Source organism: Lindgomyces ingoldianus (assembly GCF_010093535.1).
Source record: "Lindgomyces ingoldianus strain ATCC 200398 unplaced genomic scaffold BDR25scaffold_23, whole genome shotgun sequence".
Taxonomy (NCBI): Eukaryota; Fungi; Ascomycota; class Dothideomycetes; order Pleosporales; family Lindgomycetaceae; genus Lindgomyces; species Lindgomyces ingoldianus.
Genome location: NW_022985184.1, coordinates 539,775 through 558,743, shown reverse-complemented (window position 1 = coordinate 558,743; position 18,969 = coordinate 539,775). Strand labels below are relative to the sequence as shown.

The window sequence follows — 18,969 nt, the reverse complement described above, 5'->3', positions numbered from 1 at the left end:
GCGAGGCTGCGGCAAGGTACTACATGCGCTGCACTTTGCGGGAAAGTAGGTGCATGCGGCACAGTAAAGGCTGGGAATAAGTGGGCACGATCGCCTGCCCGTCAGACACAGGCCAAAAGAGGTGTTACAAGCCAGGGGAGATAGTGAGAAGGTTGTTTGGACCTCGAGGACTCCGGCTGGGTCCGACGGTCAAGCTGCATGCGGGCTTGGGTGAGGACGCCGTGTTCTGCGGCTGCCCAGACAGAAGTCAGCCTGAATGGTGCCGCCTGTCTCGGCACTTGCACTTGCACTCTTCACACTCGTTGTACCCGCTGCCTAGAGAGAGTTGCGGATTAGTGCATTGATGGCCGGGACCTTACGCTAAGGTGCCACCAGTCCACGTGCACTAATATCGTCAGCCAACACCCGTCTTTCCCTGGGCACCTTCCTTCCTCTACTAGTCCAGCGCCGCACAACCGCCCTCCTTGAACTATCCCTCCATCCATTCATCCTGATGTCGAAAAAGGCAGCAAGGCAAACCAAGATCCGTGTACGTTCCAATACATTACAGTACAATACGATGCTACCTAATACCTGATGCTGTGGATCGAGATTAAAAGCAGTATGAGAGTAGTCTGGAAGAAGTTTGAAGTGGTATGAACAGATCAGAAGCAGAAAGTGGTGAATAATATCTCGTCCGAAGCGCCGAATCGAGACTAGAAACTGGGGAATGCTGGACAAACTCCGGTCCTCATCTCCCCTCGTTCGATTGTTCGTGCTTACCCGTCCTCGCCGCAATATAACAAAACATCCATAAGAACAAGACATATCACAGAAAAAACTAAGGCCCGCTGATCCATGCGGCTTAGACTAGCTGGAAGAAGCTGTGCCGCGATAAAAGAATCATCTAAGATATGTAGTCCAATCTTGGATCGAGCATTTTTCGCCAGCTACCCATGTGACGTGAGTGAAAAGAGACCCCAAAACTCCTGTACCCGAATTTCTGGATGTGGCCTCGCTAGGGTATATGCATGCGGCTTGCCGCAGCTCACTCTCACCCAACGGAAGTGATGTGACGTGTTATGTTCAGCGCATGGATCACCACGCGCTTGTAACGACATTGAGAAATGTCGACAGGCACCAGAACGACGTCAGGTCACTGTACTCGAGTTTCGCCGTTCTCGCTCGCGTTCGCGTTCGCGTTCTTGTTGCTGCTGTGTAGAAATAGTAGAAGTGACGACCTGGATAGGCCACTGCATTGCTCGTAGCCAGCTGGGATCCACAATCTCTGAAATAGCGCCGACAATGCGCTGAGCCCAACCACTCATAAACCAGTGAACAGACTCGGCCGCATATAAGATGGTAGCGTAATACGCGAGGATGGCAACGGCAACCGGTTCTTTTTGGCGGAGCATGTTGAGATAATTCACACTGAGCTTGGATGGCCAGATGAACATCATTCTTAGCTCTCGGCTGTCCAGATACGGCCCAGCAGTGACTTGCGTGAACTCTTGGAATGTGATTATCGCGCTGACGCACTCTGTTCGGACATCTTCCTCTATATCTTCTGTTTGAATTAGAGTGAGAAGGTCATTAATGTGGTGGCAGGATTCGTCGAGGATGGGGAGGGGAGGCATTATCTCTTTAGACCCATGGTTGGAAACGAGGATGCCAATTGGGTGCTTTGCGACAATAGGAGCATACGAGGAAAGGATGAAGTGCATGCCCTGCACTAGAGCGAATACGTCGAGGAGATCGTCGATGGGGGATTGTAGGTTCGAGCGTGAAGCGTCTAACGCGTTTGCTGCCAATACGGTCAAGAGGACGAGGCTCGAGGTAGCAAACAGTGCGGGAGCATCGTTTTCTGGTGTCATGCTGGGGAGAAACTGCCTCATGGCTCGAATGGCAAGGTCTTGGTGGTGTGTACCAAGGGCATAGTATCCTTTCCGCTGACCGGGGCAAGAGTAAGCCATGTGTAGTGCGGAATAGGCTAGGAGCTCGTGCATTAGAAATTGGTGGATAATTGCTTGCTTAGGGGCTGTGTTCTGCCACATCTGCCGGACATCTTCTCTACTTGATAACGTAGTATATGCTTCAGTGGTCCAGTGGTGCCTGAGGTAGCGTTCAGTATACAGCGATGCTTGAGAGCCAGTGGCTTTTAGGGGTTGGTCCCACATTAACTCTAAGTCGCGAACCCAGTAGTTTGGCTGGGTGGACTCGGATCCATTAAGAAATTTAGTCAGGTACGGAAAAGGATCGTGACTCGAATGAGAGGATTCGACATCGGATGTCCCTGCGGTCGGTGCCGGCGATGGATTCAGCACGTACTCTATGGGCAGTGATCTTGGGGTCGGAACTTGGGAATTCTGTGTAACTGCTTAGTACACTCACTTATCAACGGATTTTAGAGATATTTAGCACACCTTTCTTGATATTGTTTTTGACGCTCGACGCCGGGTAGTTCCATTGCTTGGTTCTTGCTTTATGAGGGGTGGCGCTGGAGAATTGGGATCCCACGTGATTAGGCTGCACTGGACACCATGACGGGCACAGCTCGAGCACGGCTTCTGCTCGTCACACTGGACGTTAAGAACACTCAGTCAGCCTTTCGTTGGAATGAACAAATATCGTGACCTATTCCAGCGCCATGGTACCGAGTCTTAGGAACGTAGTGGTATGGACCACCGGGTAATGCTCTAGGGACGGGCTCACCTTAACGTGTCTTGCCTTGCACTGCCGGCAACCGTTCCTGGACTTCTTGTGGCCTAAACGGGGCATCTGGAGGGGACCCAGGATCAACCGGGTCAATCACACGTCGACAGGCCCCGAGATGAGAATCCGATGGGATGCACGAGCGGCTGGCTTTGGACAGAAAAAACTCCGGTTTGCGGGTTCAATCATGAGCTGTCTGCGAAGAGAAAGCGAATGCGAACAATTCACAAATATGGAGGGGGCTGCGGGACTTGGAGGTGTCCAGGGGGCGGTTCAGACGAACAGCGCCCACTGTTCCAGAGAGAAAGCCACGGTCGCGGATTGGTGGGCTTTAGGCGGCCGCGACGACAAGACCATGCGCGCCGTGTCGTTAACAATAATGCCGAGCGAATGGGAAACTGCTCGTGGATTTAAAGTATCCGATGGAGACTTGCGAAACACAACAAGACTGGAGGGTCGTCGAGACAGTGTCGCCGGACTGGCGAAAGGCTCTGAGCTTGTAGAATTGCAAGGCGTTTTGTTATCGCCAGGGCTTGATTTTGCGTTCGCAATTGGCTAGATCCTGAGGAAGGCACTTTTCATGACGACGGATTGTCGGCACAGATTCCAGTAGTTAAAGAGAGCGAATTGATGAACTGATGAATCATGACTGGACAATGAGTAGGATGAAGCATCAGTGCTGGAAGGTTAGATTGTTGAATCTGAGGTCCAGATTGTTGTCGACGCCCGGACTTCGTCAGGGCTTCGCGGCCCGGGAAGTGAAGAGCACGGTCTCTATCACGTGAGAGCCGTCTGAAAGTTCCCTTCTTTATCTTTGTTGGGAGCACACAGATCATGGAGGACCGAGTTAATTGTTAAAAGGAGCGTATCTGAGAGTCTATACCACAGGGGAGCGAGCTAGGAAATATGATACTGAGCAGGCAGCATATAACTATCGCAGGCAGCGAGTAACTTTTCCAGGTAGTAGTCGTAACTACAAACAGCCCTCGAGCCCTTGCGCAGAAGACGAGGACAATTGAAGGGCGGCTGGGAAATCGCTCCACCCCGCAAAAAAGAAAGGGCGGCCTCGGCTCGCGAGGCTCCAGGATCACCACCCCGTCTCGTCTTCGCCTGGTGCCATTCGCGTGCACCTGCCCATGGATCGGTTGACACCTTCCTTGACGATCCATCGTGCTGTCGAAAGGAATACGGATAAAGAATGGCGGTGTCATTTTCACCTCCTCTCTTGTCGCGTTTTGCGTTTCTATCTGGTCTTGAATTTGCGTTGATGGAGATGCGTTAAAGCCATGCATTGAAGTCAGCCCATTTCCGTGCAGTCATTCCGTCCTAATTCCGCGTATTCTATTGAGCGTTAAGCATGGGAACTGCAGAGCTCCCTTCTGAAGCTGATTCCACCGTTTCAGAAGCCATTGACTCGCAGCAAATCCAACCGTCTCCCCAGGATGTTAAAAAAGAGGATATCGAAAAGCAGGATGCTCGAGGAATTGAAGAGAAGGACGACAATAGTGGTGGTGGAGATGGGGATAGCTTAAACCTCGTGGACTGGGATGGCGAAAACGACCCTCACAGGCCGGTCAATTGGCCAAATGGGAAGAAGGCGAAGAACATCATAGTCATATGCTATTGCACATTCCTAACGTTCGTTCTCTCCGTTCAAATGCATTTGCATCTCGGTATTGGAGAGCTAATAGCTTTTTCAGGCCTTTGGGTTCGACGATGTTCGCCCCAGCAATCGCAGATGTAATGGCAACATACCACTCCTCAAACCCACTGCTAGCCTCCTTTGTCGTCTCCGTCTGGGTATTAGGTTATTTCTTCGGGCCCCTGTTTCTCGGACCGCTGAGCGAGTTGTACGGAAGACTCCCCATCTACCTAACCTGCAACGTACTATTCACCGTGTTCAACATCGCCTGCGCGGTGTCCCCTAGTCTCTCCGCTCTCATCGTCTTCCGCTTCCTTGCGGGGACTTTTGGAGGATGTCCGATTACCATCGGCGCAGGGACATTCGGCGACCTCATCAAACCAGAGAATCGCGGGAAGATCATCGCAATATGGTCTCTGGGGCCGCTCATGGGACCAATCCTCGGTCCCATTGCAGGTGGCTACATGGGGCAGAGCATCGGCTGGCGATGGATATGCTGGGTTCTCGCCATCGCATCTGGTGCCGGGGCACTCGCATCTTTTCTCCTGCAAGAAGAAACCTACCCACCAACGCTCCTGGACCGCAAAGTCGTGCGACTGAAAAAGGAATCCGGAAACCCGCATCTCCGCACAGCCTTGGATCTTGATCGAAAAGCATCGCATGTTTTCGCGCACGCCATCATCCGCCCTCTTCGCCTTCTCTTCCTCTCCCCAATCGTTGCAAGCCTTTCCCTTTACCAAGGCGTCATCTACGGCTACATGTACCTTCTCTTCACCACCTTCCCGCTTGTCTTCCAATTTCAATACCACTTCAGCCAAGGCACAATCGGGCTAACCTACCTGGGCATGGGAATTGGGTCTTTCATCGGGTTGTTAATCGGGGGGATAGTGTCAGACCGTCTTTTAAAGAAACTGGCAGTCCACGGTCGGTTTAAACCAGAGTATAGACTCCCGCCGCTTATCCCGTCGTGTTTTTGTATTCCCGTGGGACTGTTTTGGTATGGATGGAGCGCACAGTCGAAGACACATTGGATTGTACCAATTATTGGAACAGTTGTTATTGGCATTGGTGTGAATATGCTATTTGTGAGTCTCTTTCCTTCTCCTATATCTTTCTCCTTCTTCCCTTCTATCTCTATATACCTCTTTCTCTTTCCCACTCCCTCTCTTCTTCTTTCTCTCCGCTTATTTTCATCCATCTTCCCCATTCCCCCTTACTCTTTTCCCCCTCCTTCTTTCTCTTTCCCTCTTTCCCTCCCCCTCCCGCCCTTCCTTTTAACCCTCTCTCCTCCATTCCCCTTCCCCCGCCCTCCCAGCCAACCCCGCTAACCCACCTCCACAGATGTGTGTCGCAACCTACTTCATCGACGCGCACCCCCTATACGAAGCCTCCGCCATGGCGGCCTCCACAGCCGTCCGCTCACTCATCGGCGCGCTAGTCCCACTCGCTGGCCGCTCTATGTACGAAGCCCTCGGATTAGGATGGGGAAATTCGTTGTTAGGGTTTTTGGCTCTGGCTATGTGTCCGCTACCTTGGGTATTTTGGAAATATGGGGAGAGGATCAGGACGAATCCTAGGTTTCAATTGAAGTTGTGAGATGGAGGGGTGAACGGAAGGGTAAGAGTAGCGTGGGGGATGTAAAGTCAGAGTGTGAAAAGGCCAGGAGAGTCTTTTTATAGGCTTCTTTCTTCATGTGTTTAATCTTACAAGTGCAATGCGTGTCTACAATTCGATCACTAGGTCATATTAATCCATTCCCAGGATACTTGAGATGACCTACCGCAAACGCCGAAAACATGAATCCATGCGCCTGTACAATGCTAATTATGTAATTGCGAATTGATGTATATCCACACAAAGAGAGCATCCCGTGATATATATACTAGCGTTTTACAACAAGCGAAGCTGAGTTGATATTCGAGAATTGTCAAAATGTCAGCATATCCACCCTAACCCTCAAAACCAGACAGACACACAAGCCCTCTGCTGTCTAACTAAGCAACTCCTTAATATCCTCAATCCTCTGTACCCTCTTCTCTTCATCACTCATCATACCCAGAGAACTCGCACTATACCCCACATTAGCCTCACCTCATATACACAAATCAGGAATAGGGGAATCACAAACTCACATAAACTTCTTCCTCTCCTGAATCCTCAACATCTTCTCTTCAATACTACCCTCAACCACAAACCTAACAATATTAACCTCGCTCTCCTGACCCATCCGATGCACACGATCAATAGCTTGCGCCTCAACTGCGAAACTCCACCACGGATCCATCATAAATACTCGCTTTGCACAAGTGAGATTCAGCCCGACGCCTCCGGCCCGTAGGCTGAGCAATAGGACGTAGGGTTTATGTGAATTTGCGAACTCGGTGAGAACGGTCGCGCGAAGTTTTTGCGGCATTGTGCCGTCGAAGCGGAGGAATGGGATGTGGTCGCGACGCAGGGCGGGTTCGATGAGGTCGAGGAAAGATGTAAATTGCGAGAAAACCACAGATTTAGTTTTCTTATCTTCTTTTCTAATCGTTTTAAGATGCGTAAGAAGAGCTTGCGTTTTTGCTGATCCCGTGATACCAATTCGTCGGAGAGAAACCCGTGGAGTCTGTGATACCGCCGGGGGACTCGATTCTCGCGAATCGCTACGGAGGTTGCTCTCGTCGTCATCGAAATGCTCATGGCGTACGACTTCGAAGACATCGCGTGCATTAATGGGTTCGCGGCAGTTGAAACAGCGAGGGACGATGTTTTTGTCGCGCTGGTGGTTGATGTAGTTTAGAAGGCATTCTTTGCACGCGCTGTGCCAGCACCCAGTAACTGCTTGCTCGTTCATTGGTTCTTCGGAGCAAATGGGACACTCGCTATCCGCTTCGTCTTGGATCTGCTTCAGGACATGAGCGCCGAATGTGTTGACGTCCTGGTCGCCTTCGGAAGAGAAGCGTTCAATGAGAGATTGGAGATCCATGTCGTCCGCTAGACCGTTTGCGAGATCGGATGCCAGTGCCGCATCTTCTTCGTCAGCGACGATGACCTGCTTCCGGGTCAGTATAGGATGGCAGCAGGACTGCCGAAGACGGAGAATCTGAGCAAAGATGGTAGTGTAGGATTTCAAAAGCGTTCCCGCCTCAGCGTTAGCATTGAGCACGCGCTTTGCTCGCAGAAAGATATGATCGTACACATCCCTCTCATCCTGAGAAAGTTGAATCTTGTCAATTACGATTGTGCGGGGAGGAAGGGGTACTAAAGCTTCGCCATCGGGCGTCTTCATATCCTTCGTTCGGCGGAGGACGAGGGGCTCGAGTACAGTCTGGACAACATCAAGGGCTCGAATGAAGTCTTTTGACTCAAAAGGCACAGTGATGAAAGTCTTCCAGAATGAGAAGTTACTCCAAGGTTCGACCTTAAGGAAGCGCACCAGGCTAAACAGATCCTCAAGTCTGTTAACGATAGGCGTGCCCGTCAGTACCCAGCGGTGTTTTGCGCTGAGCTCGTAGCAAGCCTTTGCTGTCTTCGACTGTCTGTTCTTAATGAAGTGGGCTTCATCCAGGATGATTCTGAAGTAGTCCAGAGAGAAGAGCCCTCCATGCGAGCCTCGATTGCCCTCCATCGCAGCAACCTGGTTGAACTCTGACAGGATCACTCCATAGCTGGTGATGATGACATTGGGTGCGTTGGCCGCATTGGCTTCACAGCACAGCTTCTGCAAATTTGCGGACTTCTCCGAGCCATAGTAGACCATAACCTTCAGAGTGCCGGCCTTAGAAGCCTTTTCGGCTTCACTTTGCCACTGGGCGAGGAGAGACATAGGCGCCACCACTAAAGTGGTATATGGGGCACATTCGACCTCGCTACTGTTTTTCGGAAGCCTGGGAAGACCGTTCAGGAAGCCCGAGTCATGGTCTGTAAGCTCTGTCCTGTGCGTATGAATAAGACTGAGCATTTCAATAGTTTTGCCCAAGCCCATTTCTGTCAATGCGTGTCAGCACTTGCTGCAATTGTAAAGATCTCAAATTCACTTACCATCAGCGAGAATACCACCGAGACAATTCTGCTCTTGTTTCGGAAAGTCCAGGGAGAGTTCTCCCGAATACGGGTTGACGTAGAACATCGCCTGGTTGTCAACAATAGGAACAGGCATATTGTCAGCATCCTGCGACGGCCATTCATACTCTTCCCACAACGGATGCATGGAGGCTTCCTTATGCTGCAGCACCTCGTCTTTTTCTTTTCCGACCATCCAGTGGAGGGCCTGTTTCTGGTACTTCCGCAAGTCCAATACAAATGTTTCGGCAGGATCCATTTCGGGGGTATTGAAGTCGAAAGACTGAGCTTTCTTGTACAGGGAATCCAACTGGTCCTGTTCAAGCTCTTGCCCTTCCTCCGCCTCTTCAGAGGGTGGCGAGGAGCTAGGCTCCGTAGTTTCTGCATTCTTTGACATGGGTTTTTGGTCGTACTGCTCGGCAATTTCGGCTGCTTGAAGCAGCCCTTGACGCTTATGCTTCTCGGTCGTTGTGTTGACGCGGGAGGGCTGCAGACTGATGGCCTCGAAGAGCTTCACCAGCGCAACCTGGCGCTGCCGCAGATCTCGCTCGGCCTCGCTTTCTTTTGACTCGAAGAACGAGGTCTCGCGGTTGCTATCCATCTTGAAATTCTTTCGCTTGTCGAAGGCACTCCGGAGCAAGTGACAGCGGAGCTGCAGATAGATTGTCTCACTGGTCCGCAGCCTCTCTGGAGCATACACACACGTTCCTTCGAACGAGCACACCTTCTGATCAATCAATGACGAGATCCAAACGGCCGAGTCGTTCTCTAATCTTCCCACCTCTTCGCCTCTGTCGTTGGTAAACCTCACGATGATGTCTTGTTTTTTGAGCTGCACCGCTCGTATACGACCGCCTTTTCCAACTTTGCCAGCCGGGGCATGTACCTTTGTGCGTTCAATAGCGATTTTTTCGTCGTGTCTAATCAAGCCCCTTCCACTTTTTGTTGCCCATCCGACCACGCCGAACGAGCCAATATATCGCATTTGGGGCATTGCCTTGAGGGAAGGAAGGAGAGGGGTTGAAGCACCAGAAGAATCAGGGGTGGGGGGGTTGGATAGCTCGGAGGGCTGTCTACCGGGGCCATTGCCCAGTGTCATTTGCAGCGAAGACTGACGAGACGGAGGGATGACAGAGGGAGCTTGGGCAGGGACTGTATTCCACGAGCCATCGAGGTAGATGTTTATTGCTAAAAAAGAGTCAGTCCGAGGCTTTCCCAAGTGTAGAGTCACACACCTCGCTGCACATCGTTCCCACTCATGCTCTTCAGCGTCTCCAAGACGGACGGGGGTACCTCCCCCACGACTGCCTGGAGTAGGCCGACATCGAAGCCATCAATGTTTGCTCCAACGCGACCCTCTTCGCCACTAGACGTGTTTTCCATCAGGCTGGCAGCATCGCCATGTGGGGCTGGCAGCGGCGACGCGAACTCTGGCGTGCGGGCTCGCGGAGAGCTGTGGTGATGTGAGCGGACGGCGATGGGCGACGAGTCTTCAGCAAAGAAGCGGCGCTTTTTCAGCGGCCTCTCATCAAGGTCGGTTGAGTCCATCATGGTGGTGCTGGTGTGCGTGGGACTGGTGTAGACTTTCCGTTGAATTGAGGCGCGTCGCCGCCAGACACGCTTTCGCGGCCGTGCCTGCCAGGATCTCCGCCATAGCGTCATGCGCTAGGCAAGCCTCATTCACTCGAAAATCGCTCTGCACTCCAACCACTCCGTCGCCTCCCATGTATTTGTACCTGTGTAGCTGTGTAGTGCCTGTTTGCGATTCCCTCGCTATTCTTCTAGTCTAATTAGGATTCTGCACCATGGTCTCAGGCAAACTAGCATAGTCTTCGTGGCCTCCTTCAAGTCTCCTCCAATGTCTTCAAGCCTTTCCCCAAAGCTCCTGCCAGTCCTCGTAAGGCGCAACCCTCTACCCCTCACAGCCCATACTACGAGAGAGATGCATTCAGCTTCGCGACTTATGAATTCTGCAAGCCCGACCGGCGAGGAAATTTTCAAGGCGAGAGGCTATTGCGCACATCTCCTCCGGTATGCTCAATCCCCCCCAATGTTGTCAGCCAGCTCACCTCCACTCCTAGAAAATACGACTCGCCCTCCTACATCCTCTCGATTTTCATTCCGCCACCCTGTCGTGATGCCTACCTCGCCATCCGTGCCTTCAATATCGACGTTGCACGAGTTGCCGACGAAACGAGCTCCCCCACCATTGGTATGATGCGCATGCAGTTCTGGAAGGATGCAGTGACCAAGGCTCTGGCTGGTTCTCCTCCAAAGGAACCCGCGGCTATCCTCTTGGCTCAAGCTGCCGAGGAACTCCACTATCGCTCAGGTGGGAGCTCGCGGCTGAGCAAGAACTGGTTCCTGCGCATCATCAACACACGAGAGCAATCTCTTGGAAACCCGCCTTATCCGACTCTGTCTGCCTTGGAGTCGTATGCTGAAAACACGTACTCCATAATGCTATACTTGACACTGTCTGCATTGCCTCTAGCCTCAATCACCGCCGACCACATCGCTTCTCACATAGGAAAGGCAATGGGCATTGCTGCTGTGCTGCGAGGCATTCCCTTAGTCGCATTTCCACCAACTCGGCCTCTTAGCACTAGTAATTCTGTGACGGGATCGTCTGGGCATTTCCAGGGTGCGGTCCTGCTGCCGTTGGATGTTATGGCCGACGCAAACGTGAAGGAGGAAGATGTATTCCGGCAAGGTTCTGCAGCTCCGGGCTTACGCGATGCTGTATTTGCCGTTGCGACACGAGCGAGTGACCATCTCATCACCGCGCGGGAAATGCTCTCCAAGTTGCGGTCAGAAGGGAACTTGGGCCACGAGTTTGAACACCAAAATGACGAGAAAAATCGATACAGCCCTCAACAACTGAATGCGAGTTCTGAGGCCCAACTCGCCGATGTTGAGCGAGCCTTTGGCGTTTTCATGCCAAGCGTAGCGACGCAGTCTTGGCTGGATCGTCTTCAGAGGGTTGATTTTGACATCTTTGATGCTTCTCTCCGAACCACTGACTGGCGACTTCCATGGAAAGCCTATTGGGCGTTTAGTCGTGGAAAATTATAGGACAATGGACATCAATAGTATATCCAAACATTTACAGCGGTCGATTCCTTGTCACCCACTTCATAACCGTCGATTTGTTGAACCAGAGGCGTCCCCCAACGGCAATATTGTCTCTACGTTACTTTTTAACATCAACTAGCTGAGCCCGAAGTGTCACTCGGAAACTGAACTGCTAAGCGCATTCCATAGCTTGGCCGGCTCGAAATGTATAGTTTTCAATTGCGGGAAGTCCCGTGCGAGATTTGGGTTGACCGCTTTGGTCCAACTCGCCACCTGTGGCACTCATTTTCGTCTGGTGTTCCCTCAAAGCCATGGCGAGATCGTGGGGTTGCTCAGCTGGCGAAAAGCTGAAGTATGAGGTGGGCATGATGAATAGTGGCTTGCATACTTGGCAAGCGAACCATCAGCACAGCGACATCCCGCTCTGCGTCTGATCAGAGTGATCCCCAACTAAAATGTGTTCATCCACAGCCCATTTCAAGCATGCCGCTTCAATCTTGCCATCCCACCGAGAGCTTCACTTTTCTTCGGTTCGGGGCCTCAGTGGGCAAGGCTGTTGTGCTTCGACTCACGTGGCGAACATCATAGAGTGGCTTTGCTCCACCAGTCGGTCACTGCATGGCCAGCATGGGTCAGCATGTGAAGCCTTTCGTCAAAGAGGCGATAACCCAGCCAATCCGCCCCATGAAATATTTCTCGTCCAACATATCAAAATGGAGCTAAAATCAGGCGATAGGGCACACTATTGCGGCGCGGGTGAAGCCTCTCAGACCTGATTCTGGCCAAGCCCACTCTCTGGCCTAAAGCCTCCTGCGTGGCACCATGTATATACTGCACACCTCACGACATCAGCCTCTCAAGCTTTCCACTCATCCGGGCAGCCGTCAATGTATACCCATCTTCCTTATCCTCTGTCAATCATAATACCCACCTAATACCTGCTGTGTAACACAAGCGCATCGAATCCATGAGCTGATACAGCAATTTTGAGACTGGGCAGCCCAACATGCCGTCCTGGCTCTCTTTCGGCTTGATCGTCGCCTTGTCGACTGGTGTTCTTTCACAACAATCGAAGGACCCGTTGAAGGACTTTTGCAGGAAATTCGGACATCAAACAGCTATTGTCGATGACAAACTATACATCGATGGCGGCATTGTGAACTGGGGCCCTTTGAATCAGAACTCTCTGAATTACTCCAGTACAGTTACCGCCCCGTTAAGCTTGTATGTCTTCTAAAGCGCAGAAAAGATAAATACTTCGTCTATTCAGACCTCAAGGAAATTTCAAATGGAATGCCAACACAACACGCCAATCTGTCCAAACCGGCAGAGGTTCCTTTGGTTGAGGGTGGAACTCTTTGGGCGGATCCTGTCAACAAGTGGATTCATTTATACGGAGGAGAGTATCATGATGCTAACCCAGACGCACTTTCTTTGTGGAGTTATGATATCCTGAATAATGTGTGGAAATCCTCCGGCGTCACAAATTTCCAGATCCAACGGGTGTCATATGGAGCGGGAGCTACTGCGGAAGAGGATGGTAAGGGTTACTATTATGGCGGGTGGCTGTCTAACAGTTCGGTATTATATTTCCCATTACGTATAAGCCCAGCACTCATTGAGAAACTTAGGTCCCAGCATTTGGAGCGAGAATGCCAACTTCGAACCTGATTATATATGATATGGTCAAAGACACCTGGGCAAATAACACTGGGCCTGACTCCATTCCCCGTGCAGAAGGTGTGATGGTCTACATTCCCGCATCGGACGCTGGTATGCTTGTCTATTTTGGAGGCCTTTATTTTCCGGGCGGTCCAGGAAACTACACAGGAATTGGGGTAAGATAATTGTGTCAACTTCCTTTCGAAAATACTGACAGAAAGGTAAGATGAACATGTCTGAGATCAAGGTTTTCGATATTTCAGATAATAAATGGTATACACGTATGTAGACGTGGCCCTTTCACCCCCAAAATATGCTGATCTGGGCAAGAAACTGCAACCGGCGATATTCCCAACTCTCGCAGGAGATTCTGCGCCGGCGCCACGTGGGCCAAGGATAGATCATCGTACAACATCTACCTTTATGGCGGTGCTTCGATGCCTCCCAACACAATCGGCTTCGACGATGTGTACATCCTTTCCCTCCCGAGTTTTACGTGGCTCAAGTGGTACCCAGATGCCCCTGGACCAGGAGCACCTCACCACTCGTTGACGTGTAATGTTGTACGTGGTTCGCAAATGATAGTCATGGGCGGCACATTTCCGAATGACACGACACTGTGCGATGTGCCTACAGTGCAGGGTCAACATAACCTGAATCTCGGCAAGGAGAACTCGCTGAGTGCTAAGTGGTATCAGTACCTCGACAATGTGACTGATTACAAAGTCCCAGAAGAAATCGTTGCGAAGGTCGGAGGCCAGGCTAGTGGAGGCGCAACCGTTTTAGCACCCAAGACCTGGGATAACAATCTCTTGCCGACGTATTTCCAAAGGGCGTATACGCCCACAAGTCGAACGCCCACGAGGTCGATACCAGCGACTAGGACGCCGACGGCTACACATACATCCGCTGGGGGGAAGAAAACGCCTACTAAAGTTATTGCTGGCGCAGCCGCTGGCGGTGGCGCCGCTGTCTTGATCTGCATTGCCCTTGGTGTCTTCTTCTGCTGTATAAAGAAGGACCATCGCAGTGCCCCAACACAACCCGCGGAGCTAGAAAACACAGAGGGGGACCACACAGGGGGACCTGATGCAGAAGGGGCGGCAAAACCCTACCGAGGCCAAGCTCCACCAACACCAGTCGCCGAACTCCCCCAGGACAACGGTTATACATTTCCTCCACCGGCGTCGCCCTCGATGTACAAAGACCCAGATTACGCACATTCCCCACCATCATCAGTCCCAGGCTCGCCGCCAATCCCGCAACCATACTACCGCGATGGACGGGAAAGCTTAAATATCCCGAATCAAGTGCAGCAACCGTTTGGATACTCGCCTTCGCATTCGCCGCAACCAGTGCAAGGGGGGGAGTGGCCGGATGATTATAGGAATACTTATTATCCGCCTCCACTGTCCGAAATGAGTGCTATACGCTCGCCGCCGCCGCCGGGCCAGAATATGAATAGGAACGGAGATGAAGACGGGATATATCCCGCCCCAGTGCCGTCCGGCCTCCATAGCGCAAGAGCAAGCCCGCACCACTCCCGACAATACCCCCATGACAATGGGGGATATCGTCCAGGATTCAGCCATGGGAGAAGTCTTTCTGGCCAGACGGTGACGTCGGGCATGCCCCTAACGCCAGTCACGCCAAGGAGCTTTGGGGAACCGAGTCCGGTGGGAAGTGAGTTTGGGCAGGGCGTTAGGAGGGTGAGTCAGGCGCCTACACAGTCTTATTACGAGGGGCAGGAGCGGAGGATGTAAATGTAGCCGTGGGCGTGGGAGTAGAGAAGAGAGGGGGAGGATCAGGATTGTGCATGTACTGCGAATGAGCACAGGCATAGTCACGATCAGTATCAGTATAAGCATAGTAGTGGTATCCATGTCCTGCATTCTTCGCAATTTTGGTTCTTTTTTGGATTACCGGTTCGAGTTTAGTTTGAGTTGATGAGTGTGATCTTGGGAATTTGGGAACGGATTGGATTGTAGAGATTTTAATGTAATGCAATGTGTAATTTCTCCTTCCTGTTATAGTAGTATTGGGAAAAGATGGTGAATGATGAACTGTCTGGTTGAAGTGAGAGTTTATGTTGGATCGGATACACTAGGTGGGCGACGTAGTTAATCCGGCTCACGGGATGTACGCGATATTCCTGCTTGCGCCGGTGTGGAAGCATAGGGAGAAGGTTTTATTCAAATAATCCTTCAGAAGATCTAACATAGACATAAGATCCTCTTAGCTCACCCAGGTATTCTCTTTCGGTAACTGCCTAAACCCATAATGTCTGGCATCTACATGAGAAACTATGCATTCCAACCAGACGACCCCTTTCACTACGATCTAGAAACCCTAAATGCCCCCTTCCTCGCTTTTCTGTTCCTTTTCTGTCTTCCTTTTGAACCCATGGGAACTGTCTTTTGCTTCTTCGCAGCCGACGACTGCTCGTGGCTATTCGTCGAATTGTGTTCGTAAGGAGAGTTATTGAATGCAAAGGACGGCTTTGAGGTAGTCGATGGCTGGAGAGGGTTTTGATCATTGAGCTTCTTTTCTGCTCTTATATCTTTCTTTACGGGTTTTCTGTTGTCGTTGAAGGGAAGCTTGACAATTGGACTTTGAAAGTTGTAGACCCTGGGCTCCGGAGATGGGTTGTGCGATCGACGCCGCTTTTGGCTTTTGTTTTGAGCTAGATTTGTCGGGATGTTCGGTGGAAAGCCGCTTCTTCCCATGCCCTTGATCTGGAGACCGTTCTGTGCGACAATTTGCCCTGTTTTACAGAGATTGTTTGACAATTGGTGAGGTGCTGGGCGAAGAGGTTTGGCTCGGATTGGCTCTTGATTCCTTGTGGGGTCATTGATTTGATCGAACTCCCTCGACTCGTTTGCGTCCGGGAGAGTCGCCGATTTGACTGATCGGGTAAGCGACTGTTACAGTTACTGTACCTGACCAACACTCACTGAGCGCCACAATCAACGCAATCTTCTCCATCTGCGGGAATTCCTGGCTTTCCAGAACCTTGTTCATCAATCGCAAATTTAACAGACTTGTCATTTTTGGCCCGTTGTCATCGTAGTATGGTCGGCCCAGACTAGATTGCCCGACAAATCGCCCCTTTGTTTCGTTTAGCAAGAATCCAATGTGGGGACTGCAGTAGGAGCTGTTAGTGGGGTGAGAAGATGGTGATGTAGGTTTCAATAGGTTTAGATGGGCTGGTGGAAATATGGAGGAAATTTGGAACGTACCGTGGTGGCCGGAGGTTTGCCATTATGGGGTGCTTAGAGCCTCATTGGGGTTTCTTCTGACTTCAAGGCGAGGGGTTGGTGGGCGCACCTAGGATGTGTGGGTTACGAAACGGTGAAAGGTACCTCTTAAGTAGACGTGGTCATGGCAATGGCTGCTAATTCATGAAGATGAGAGACGGAATAGTGATTGTGAGAGATTGAGGATGAGGTCAAAGTCGCGGGGCAACCGCCTGTAGACAATCTTCGGAAAGAAAGCTCCCGAAAGAGAAAGAGCGGTAGAGCAAATCAATCACTAGTGGTCGTGATAAGATGCTGACTCTGGAAGACGCCGCTTTTCTACCTTTGCAAGTCGAAGTCACCTCCCGCCCCCTTCTCATAGAGATAAACGAGGGTGTGAAAGGATTAGAAGAAGACAAGATGACGAATGTGTAAGTCCAGAGGGCTCTCGATTAGCTGCCCAATCAACCTTGGGCTTGGCGTCTCACCCTCAGTCCACAACACATCACTTCTTTCACAACTCATACCCCCTACAAGGCTACAGAATGTATTCGACGAAAGTTAGGTGTCACAAATTCTTAGGCAACGTTGAGTATTTTTGCCACGCAAAAAGCTCGGGCGGTCTCAAACATTCAACCTTCCGCGACATATTGGGCGGCCACCACCTGGCATTGTTCCTACAAGGTCAGTAAAACACTAGTCATAATTCCTCTTCAATCTGTGCTCTGAATTTTTTCTAAAGATACTCACGTCCGTAAATGGCACTCTACAAGTCAGACTCCGCAGCCTTCTCAAATTGCACGGTGACCTCCTAGAGCGAGATGGAGACAGTTGACTAGTAGTTCTCTCCCACGACCCATCATCTTACTAATACTAAATCTTCGCAGCCAGCGTGCCCTTATTCTTCATAATAACCCACTCCCACTCTATCGCCCCGAGATGCGCCCACGTAATCACCTCCCTAACCCATGGTAGTGACATCCACCTTCGGATCTAGATGTTTCTGTCCCTAGATCCGAATCACTCAAATAATAGATAGACGGCCCTCTATTTAGAATCAAGAGACTTGTTCCATGCTTCTTTGTCAAACGTACGAAAACGCTTTAGAAAGTTATCATTTCATCATCATGGGAGTAGGTTGTTTGAAGACTAGGTCGCAGTAGACAACCCAAAAGGGGGTAATTAATGTTGAAAAGATCTAAGAGCAAAGGAGAGGGAAGGAATGACTATTCCTGCTACGGTGACGGCTCTGCATCTTAAAAACTTGTATCGTTGGTATTGATAGTGTTTACGGGCAAAGCTTCAAAACCAAAATAGGCATCGAAAAGACAAAGCGCTCGTGTACACAGCAATATGGAGCGAAGGCTTGTCGTTGAGTAAAGTCCGATTAGTTCTAAAGCTCTTTCTTTGAAGATGCCACAAATTAGAGGGGTCGATGATCTTCGTCCAAACTGTCTGGATCGTCAAATAGTGACTGCTCTCGTCCACCACACTCCTATAGTCTTCACTTCTGTGGACGGAATCGTTCCATTCCTAGTGTCATCCCCACTAAATGAGTTAAAAGGAGTTGTCGGCGAGATAACAAGAAAGAGATCCCAGATGGGAGAGACACATGGCTAGCCAGACTACCTACATATTCTGTGGAGTGGCACTGCAAGAAGATTATCGTGATTGTCTCGAAACCGCCCCTTTGGGTTCTGTGATTTCGCCGTGGATTTTCGTCAATGGATAGAGTCGATGGCTGACATTAACCGTGTGCATGAACTGGTGGGATAATAGATCATTGTTGCGACGCTACGCTACCTTGATAAGCCATTTTAGCACACTCTCAGCTTTCAGGTGACACACAGCTAGTCCATCGTTTTATACTTTCCAAATTTCCGCCACACTGACAAATGTTCTCTACATCGACGGCCAAATGGAGGAACTACCTCGCAACTATCACACTCCAATCACGGATCCGGAAACGGTACGATTTCCCATCGGGGAATGTCGAAGAACCTACTTCGAATTATTGACCTGTCAGCTACGCCAGCTATTTCCAAAATTCGTTAGCAATTTACAAGATCAAGCGCCATTGGAGTGTGAAATGGGCAGGGCTGCGGTTTTCGAGTACATAGAAGGAGTATGTTGGGAGCAGAAGGCGTTCAAGGGCTCAACATAATTGCAAGAATATCTGGAGGAGATCAGCTTATGCATGCTGTAAATTCAAGGCAAAGGCTATTCTTAGTAGAAGACATCTCGAGGAATTACATCGAAGTACGGCCCGCATCCTCCTTCAAAATGGTTTGGATTGGGGCAAAGGTTGACCTCATCCCTGAACTAACTCAATCTTCGACGACATATTTTCTATGGACCAACTCGCTCCACATCAAATCAAGGGCCCTTGGGCACCCACCGAAATAACCCACAAGCTTGTAATATATCTATTTCTCGCATTCTTGCGGCGGCGCTACCTGAATACAGTTACTCTTCAAGCCCGCCTTCTGATTAAATTGGGGCCCATAAAGCGTTGCGACAAGTTCCGGGATGTCATAGTAGGCGCACTCTCCAGCTAGCACTATAACCTTCTTCATTTCATTATTAACATGAGATCCAGAATAGACGTTGTCATCA

The 18,969-nt window shown here is 50.6% G+C and overlaps 8 protein-coding genes across 8 annotated transcripts; 5 read left to right on the top strand and 3 right to left on the bottom strand.

The window, feature by feature from the left end:
• Positions 1–1,130: 1,130 nt before the first annotated feature.
• BDR25DRAFT_315773 (uncharacterized protein) lies at positions 1,131–2,757 on the bottom strand (the record flags this gene model as incomplete). The annotated part of the gene is made up of 3 exons (XM_033691552.1): positions 1,131–2,345; positions 2,403–2,558; positions 2,692–2,757. The coding sequence occupies 3 exons, from the start codon at positions 2,755–2,757 to the stop codon at positions 1,131–1,133; spliced, it is 1,437 nt and encodes a 478-aa protein (XP_033545643.1).
• Positions 2,758–3,799: 1,042 nt separating this feature from the next.
• BDR25DRAFT_335199 (putative MFS multidrug transporter) lies at positions 3,800–5,962 on the top strand. Its single transcript, XM_033692988.1, has 3 exons — positions 3,800–4,329; positions 4,392–5,418; positions 5,675–5,962. The coding sequence occupies exons 1-3, from the start codon at positions 4,049–4,051 to the stop codon at positions 5,927–5,929; spliced, it is 1,563 nt and encodes a 520-aa protein (XP_033545642.1). The 5' UTR covers positions 3,800–4,048; the 3' UTR covers positions 5,930–5,962.
• Positions 5,963–6,113: 151 nt separating this feature from the next.
• BDR25DRAFT_289704 (uncharacterized protein) lies at positions 6,114–9,939 on the bottom strand. The gene is made up of 4 exons (XM_033688464.1): positions 9,616–9,939; positions 8,360–9,568; positions 6,466–8,305; positions 6,114–6,402 (listed from the first exon to the last, which is right to left on the bottom strand). Exons 1-4 carry the CDS (start codon positions 9,929–9,931, stop codon positions 6,324–6,326), a joined length of 3,444 nt encoding a protein of 1,147 aa, XP_033545641.1. The 5' UTR covers positions 9,932–9,939; the 3' UTR covers positions 6,114–6,323.
• A 404-nt stretch (positions 9,940–10,343) lies between these two features.
• On the top strand, positions 10,344–11,455 carry BDR25DRAFT_230603 (uncharacterized protein; the record flags this gene model as incomplete). Its single annotated transcript, XM_033685346.1, has 2 exons — positions 10,344–10,411; positions 10,462–11,455. 2 exons carry the CDS (start codon positions 10,344–10,346, stop codon positions 11,453–11,455), a joined length of 1,062 nt encoding a protein of 353 aa, XP_033545640.1.
• Positions 11,456–12,329: 874 nt separating this feature from the next.
• Positions 12,330–15,088, top strand: BDR25DRAFT_264696 (uncharacterized protein). Its single transcript, XM_033686884.1, has 5 exons — positions 12,330–12,654; positions 12,705–13,036; positions 13,087–13,293; positions 13,344–13,398; positions 13,448–15,088. The coding sequence occupies exons 1-5, from the start codon at positions 12,462–12,464 to the stop codon at positions 14,878–14,880; spliced, it is 2,220 nt and encodes a 739-aa protein (XP_033545639.1). The 5' UTR covers positions 12,330–12,461; the 3' UTR covers positions 14,881–15,088.
• Positions 15,089–15,351: 263 nt separating this feature from the next.
• On the bottom strand, positions 15,352–16,745 carry BDR25DRAFT_344056 (uncharacterized protein). The gene is made up of 3 exons (XM_033693896.1): positions 16,357–16,745; positions 16,072–16,259; positions 15,352–16,022 (listed from the first exon to the last, which is right to left on the bottom strand). Exons 1-3 carry the CDS (start codon positions 16,377–16,379, stop codon positions 15,451–15,453), a joined length of 783 nt encoding a protein of 260 aa, XP_033545638.1. The 5' UTR covers positions 16,380–16,745; the 3' UTR covers positions 15,352–15,450.
• On the top strand, positions 16,525–17,389 carry BDR25DRAFT_394617 (uncharacterized protein; the record flags this gene model as incomplete). Its single annotated transcript, XM_033698323.1, has 7 exons — positions 16,525–16,545; positions 16,593–16,631; positions 16,666–16,749; positions 16,790–16,900; positions 16,936–17,037; positions 17,096–17,183; positions 17,241–17,389. 7 exons carry the CDS (start codon positions 16,525–16,527, stop codon positions 17,348–17,350), a joined length of 555 nt encoding a protein of 184 aa, XP_033545637.1. The 3' UTR covers positions 17,351–17,389.
• A 37-nt stretch (positions 17,390–17,426) lies between these two features.
• On the top strand, positions 17,427–18,662 carry BDR25DRAFT_357158 (uncharacterized protein; the record flags this gene model as incomplete). The annotated part of the gene is made up of 9 exons (XM_033695769.1): positions 17,427–17,506; positions 17,557–17,593; positions 17,639–17,734; positions 17,767–17,889; positions 17,940–18,052; positions 18,133–18,192; positions 18,278–18,322; positions 18,352–18,478; positions 18,525–18,662. The coding sequence occupies 9 exons, from the start codon at positions 17,427–17,429 to the stop codon at positions 18,660–18,662; spliced, it is 819 nt and encodes a 272-aa protein (XP_033545636.1).
• Between the last annotated feature and the right edge of the window lie 307 nt (positions 18,663–18,969).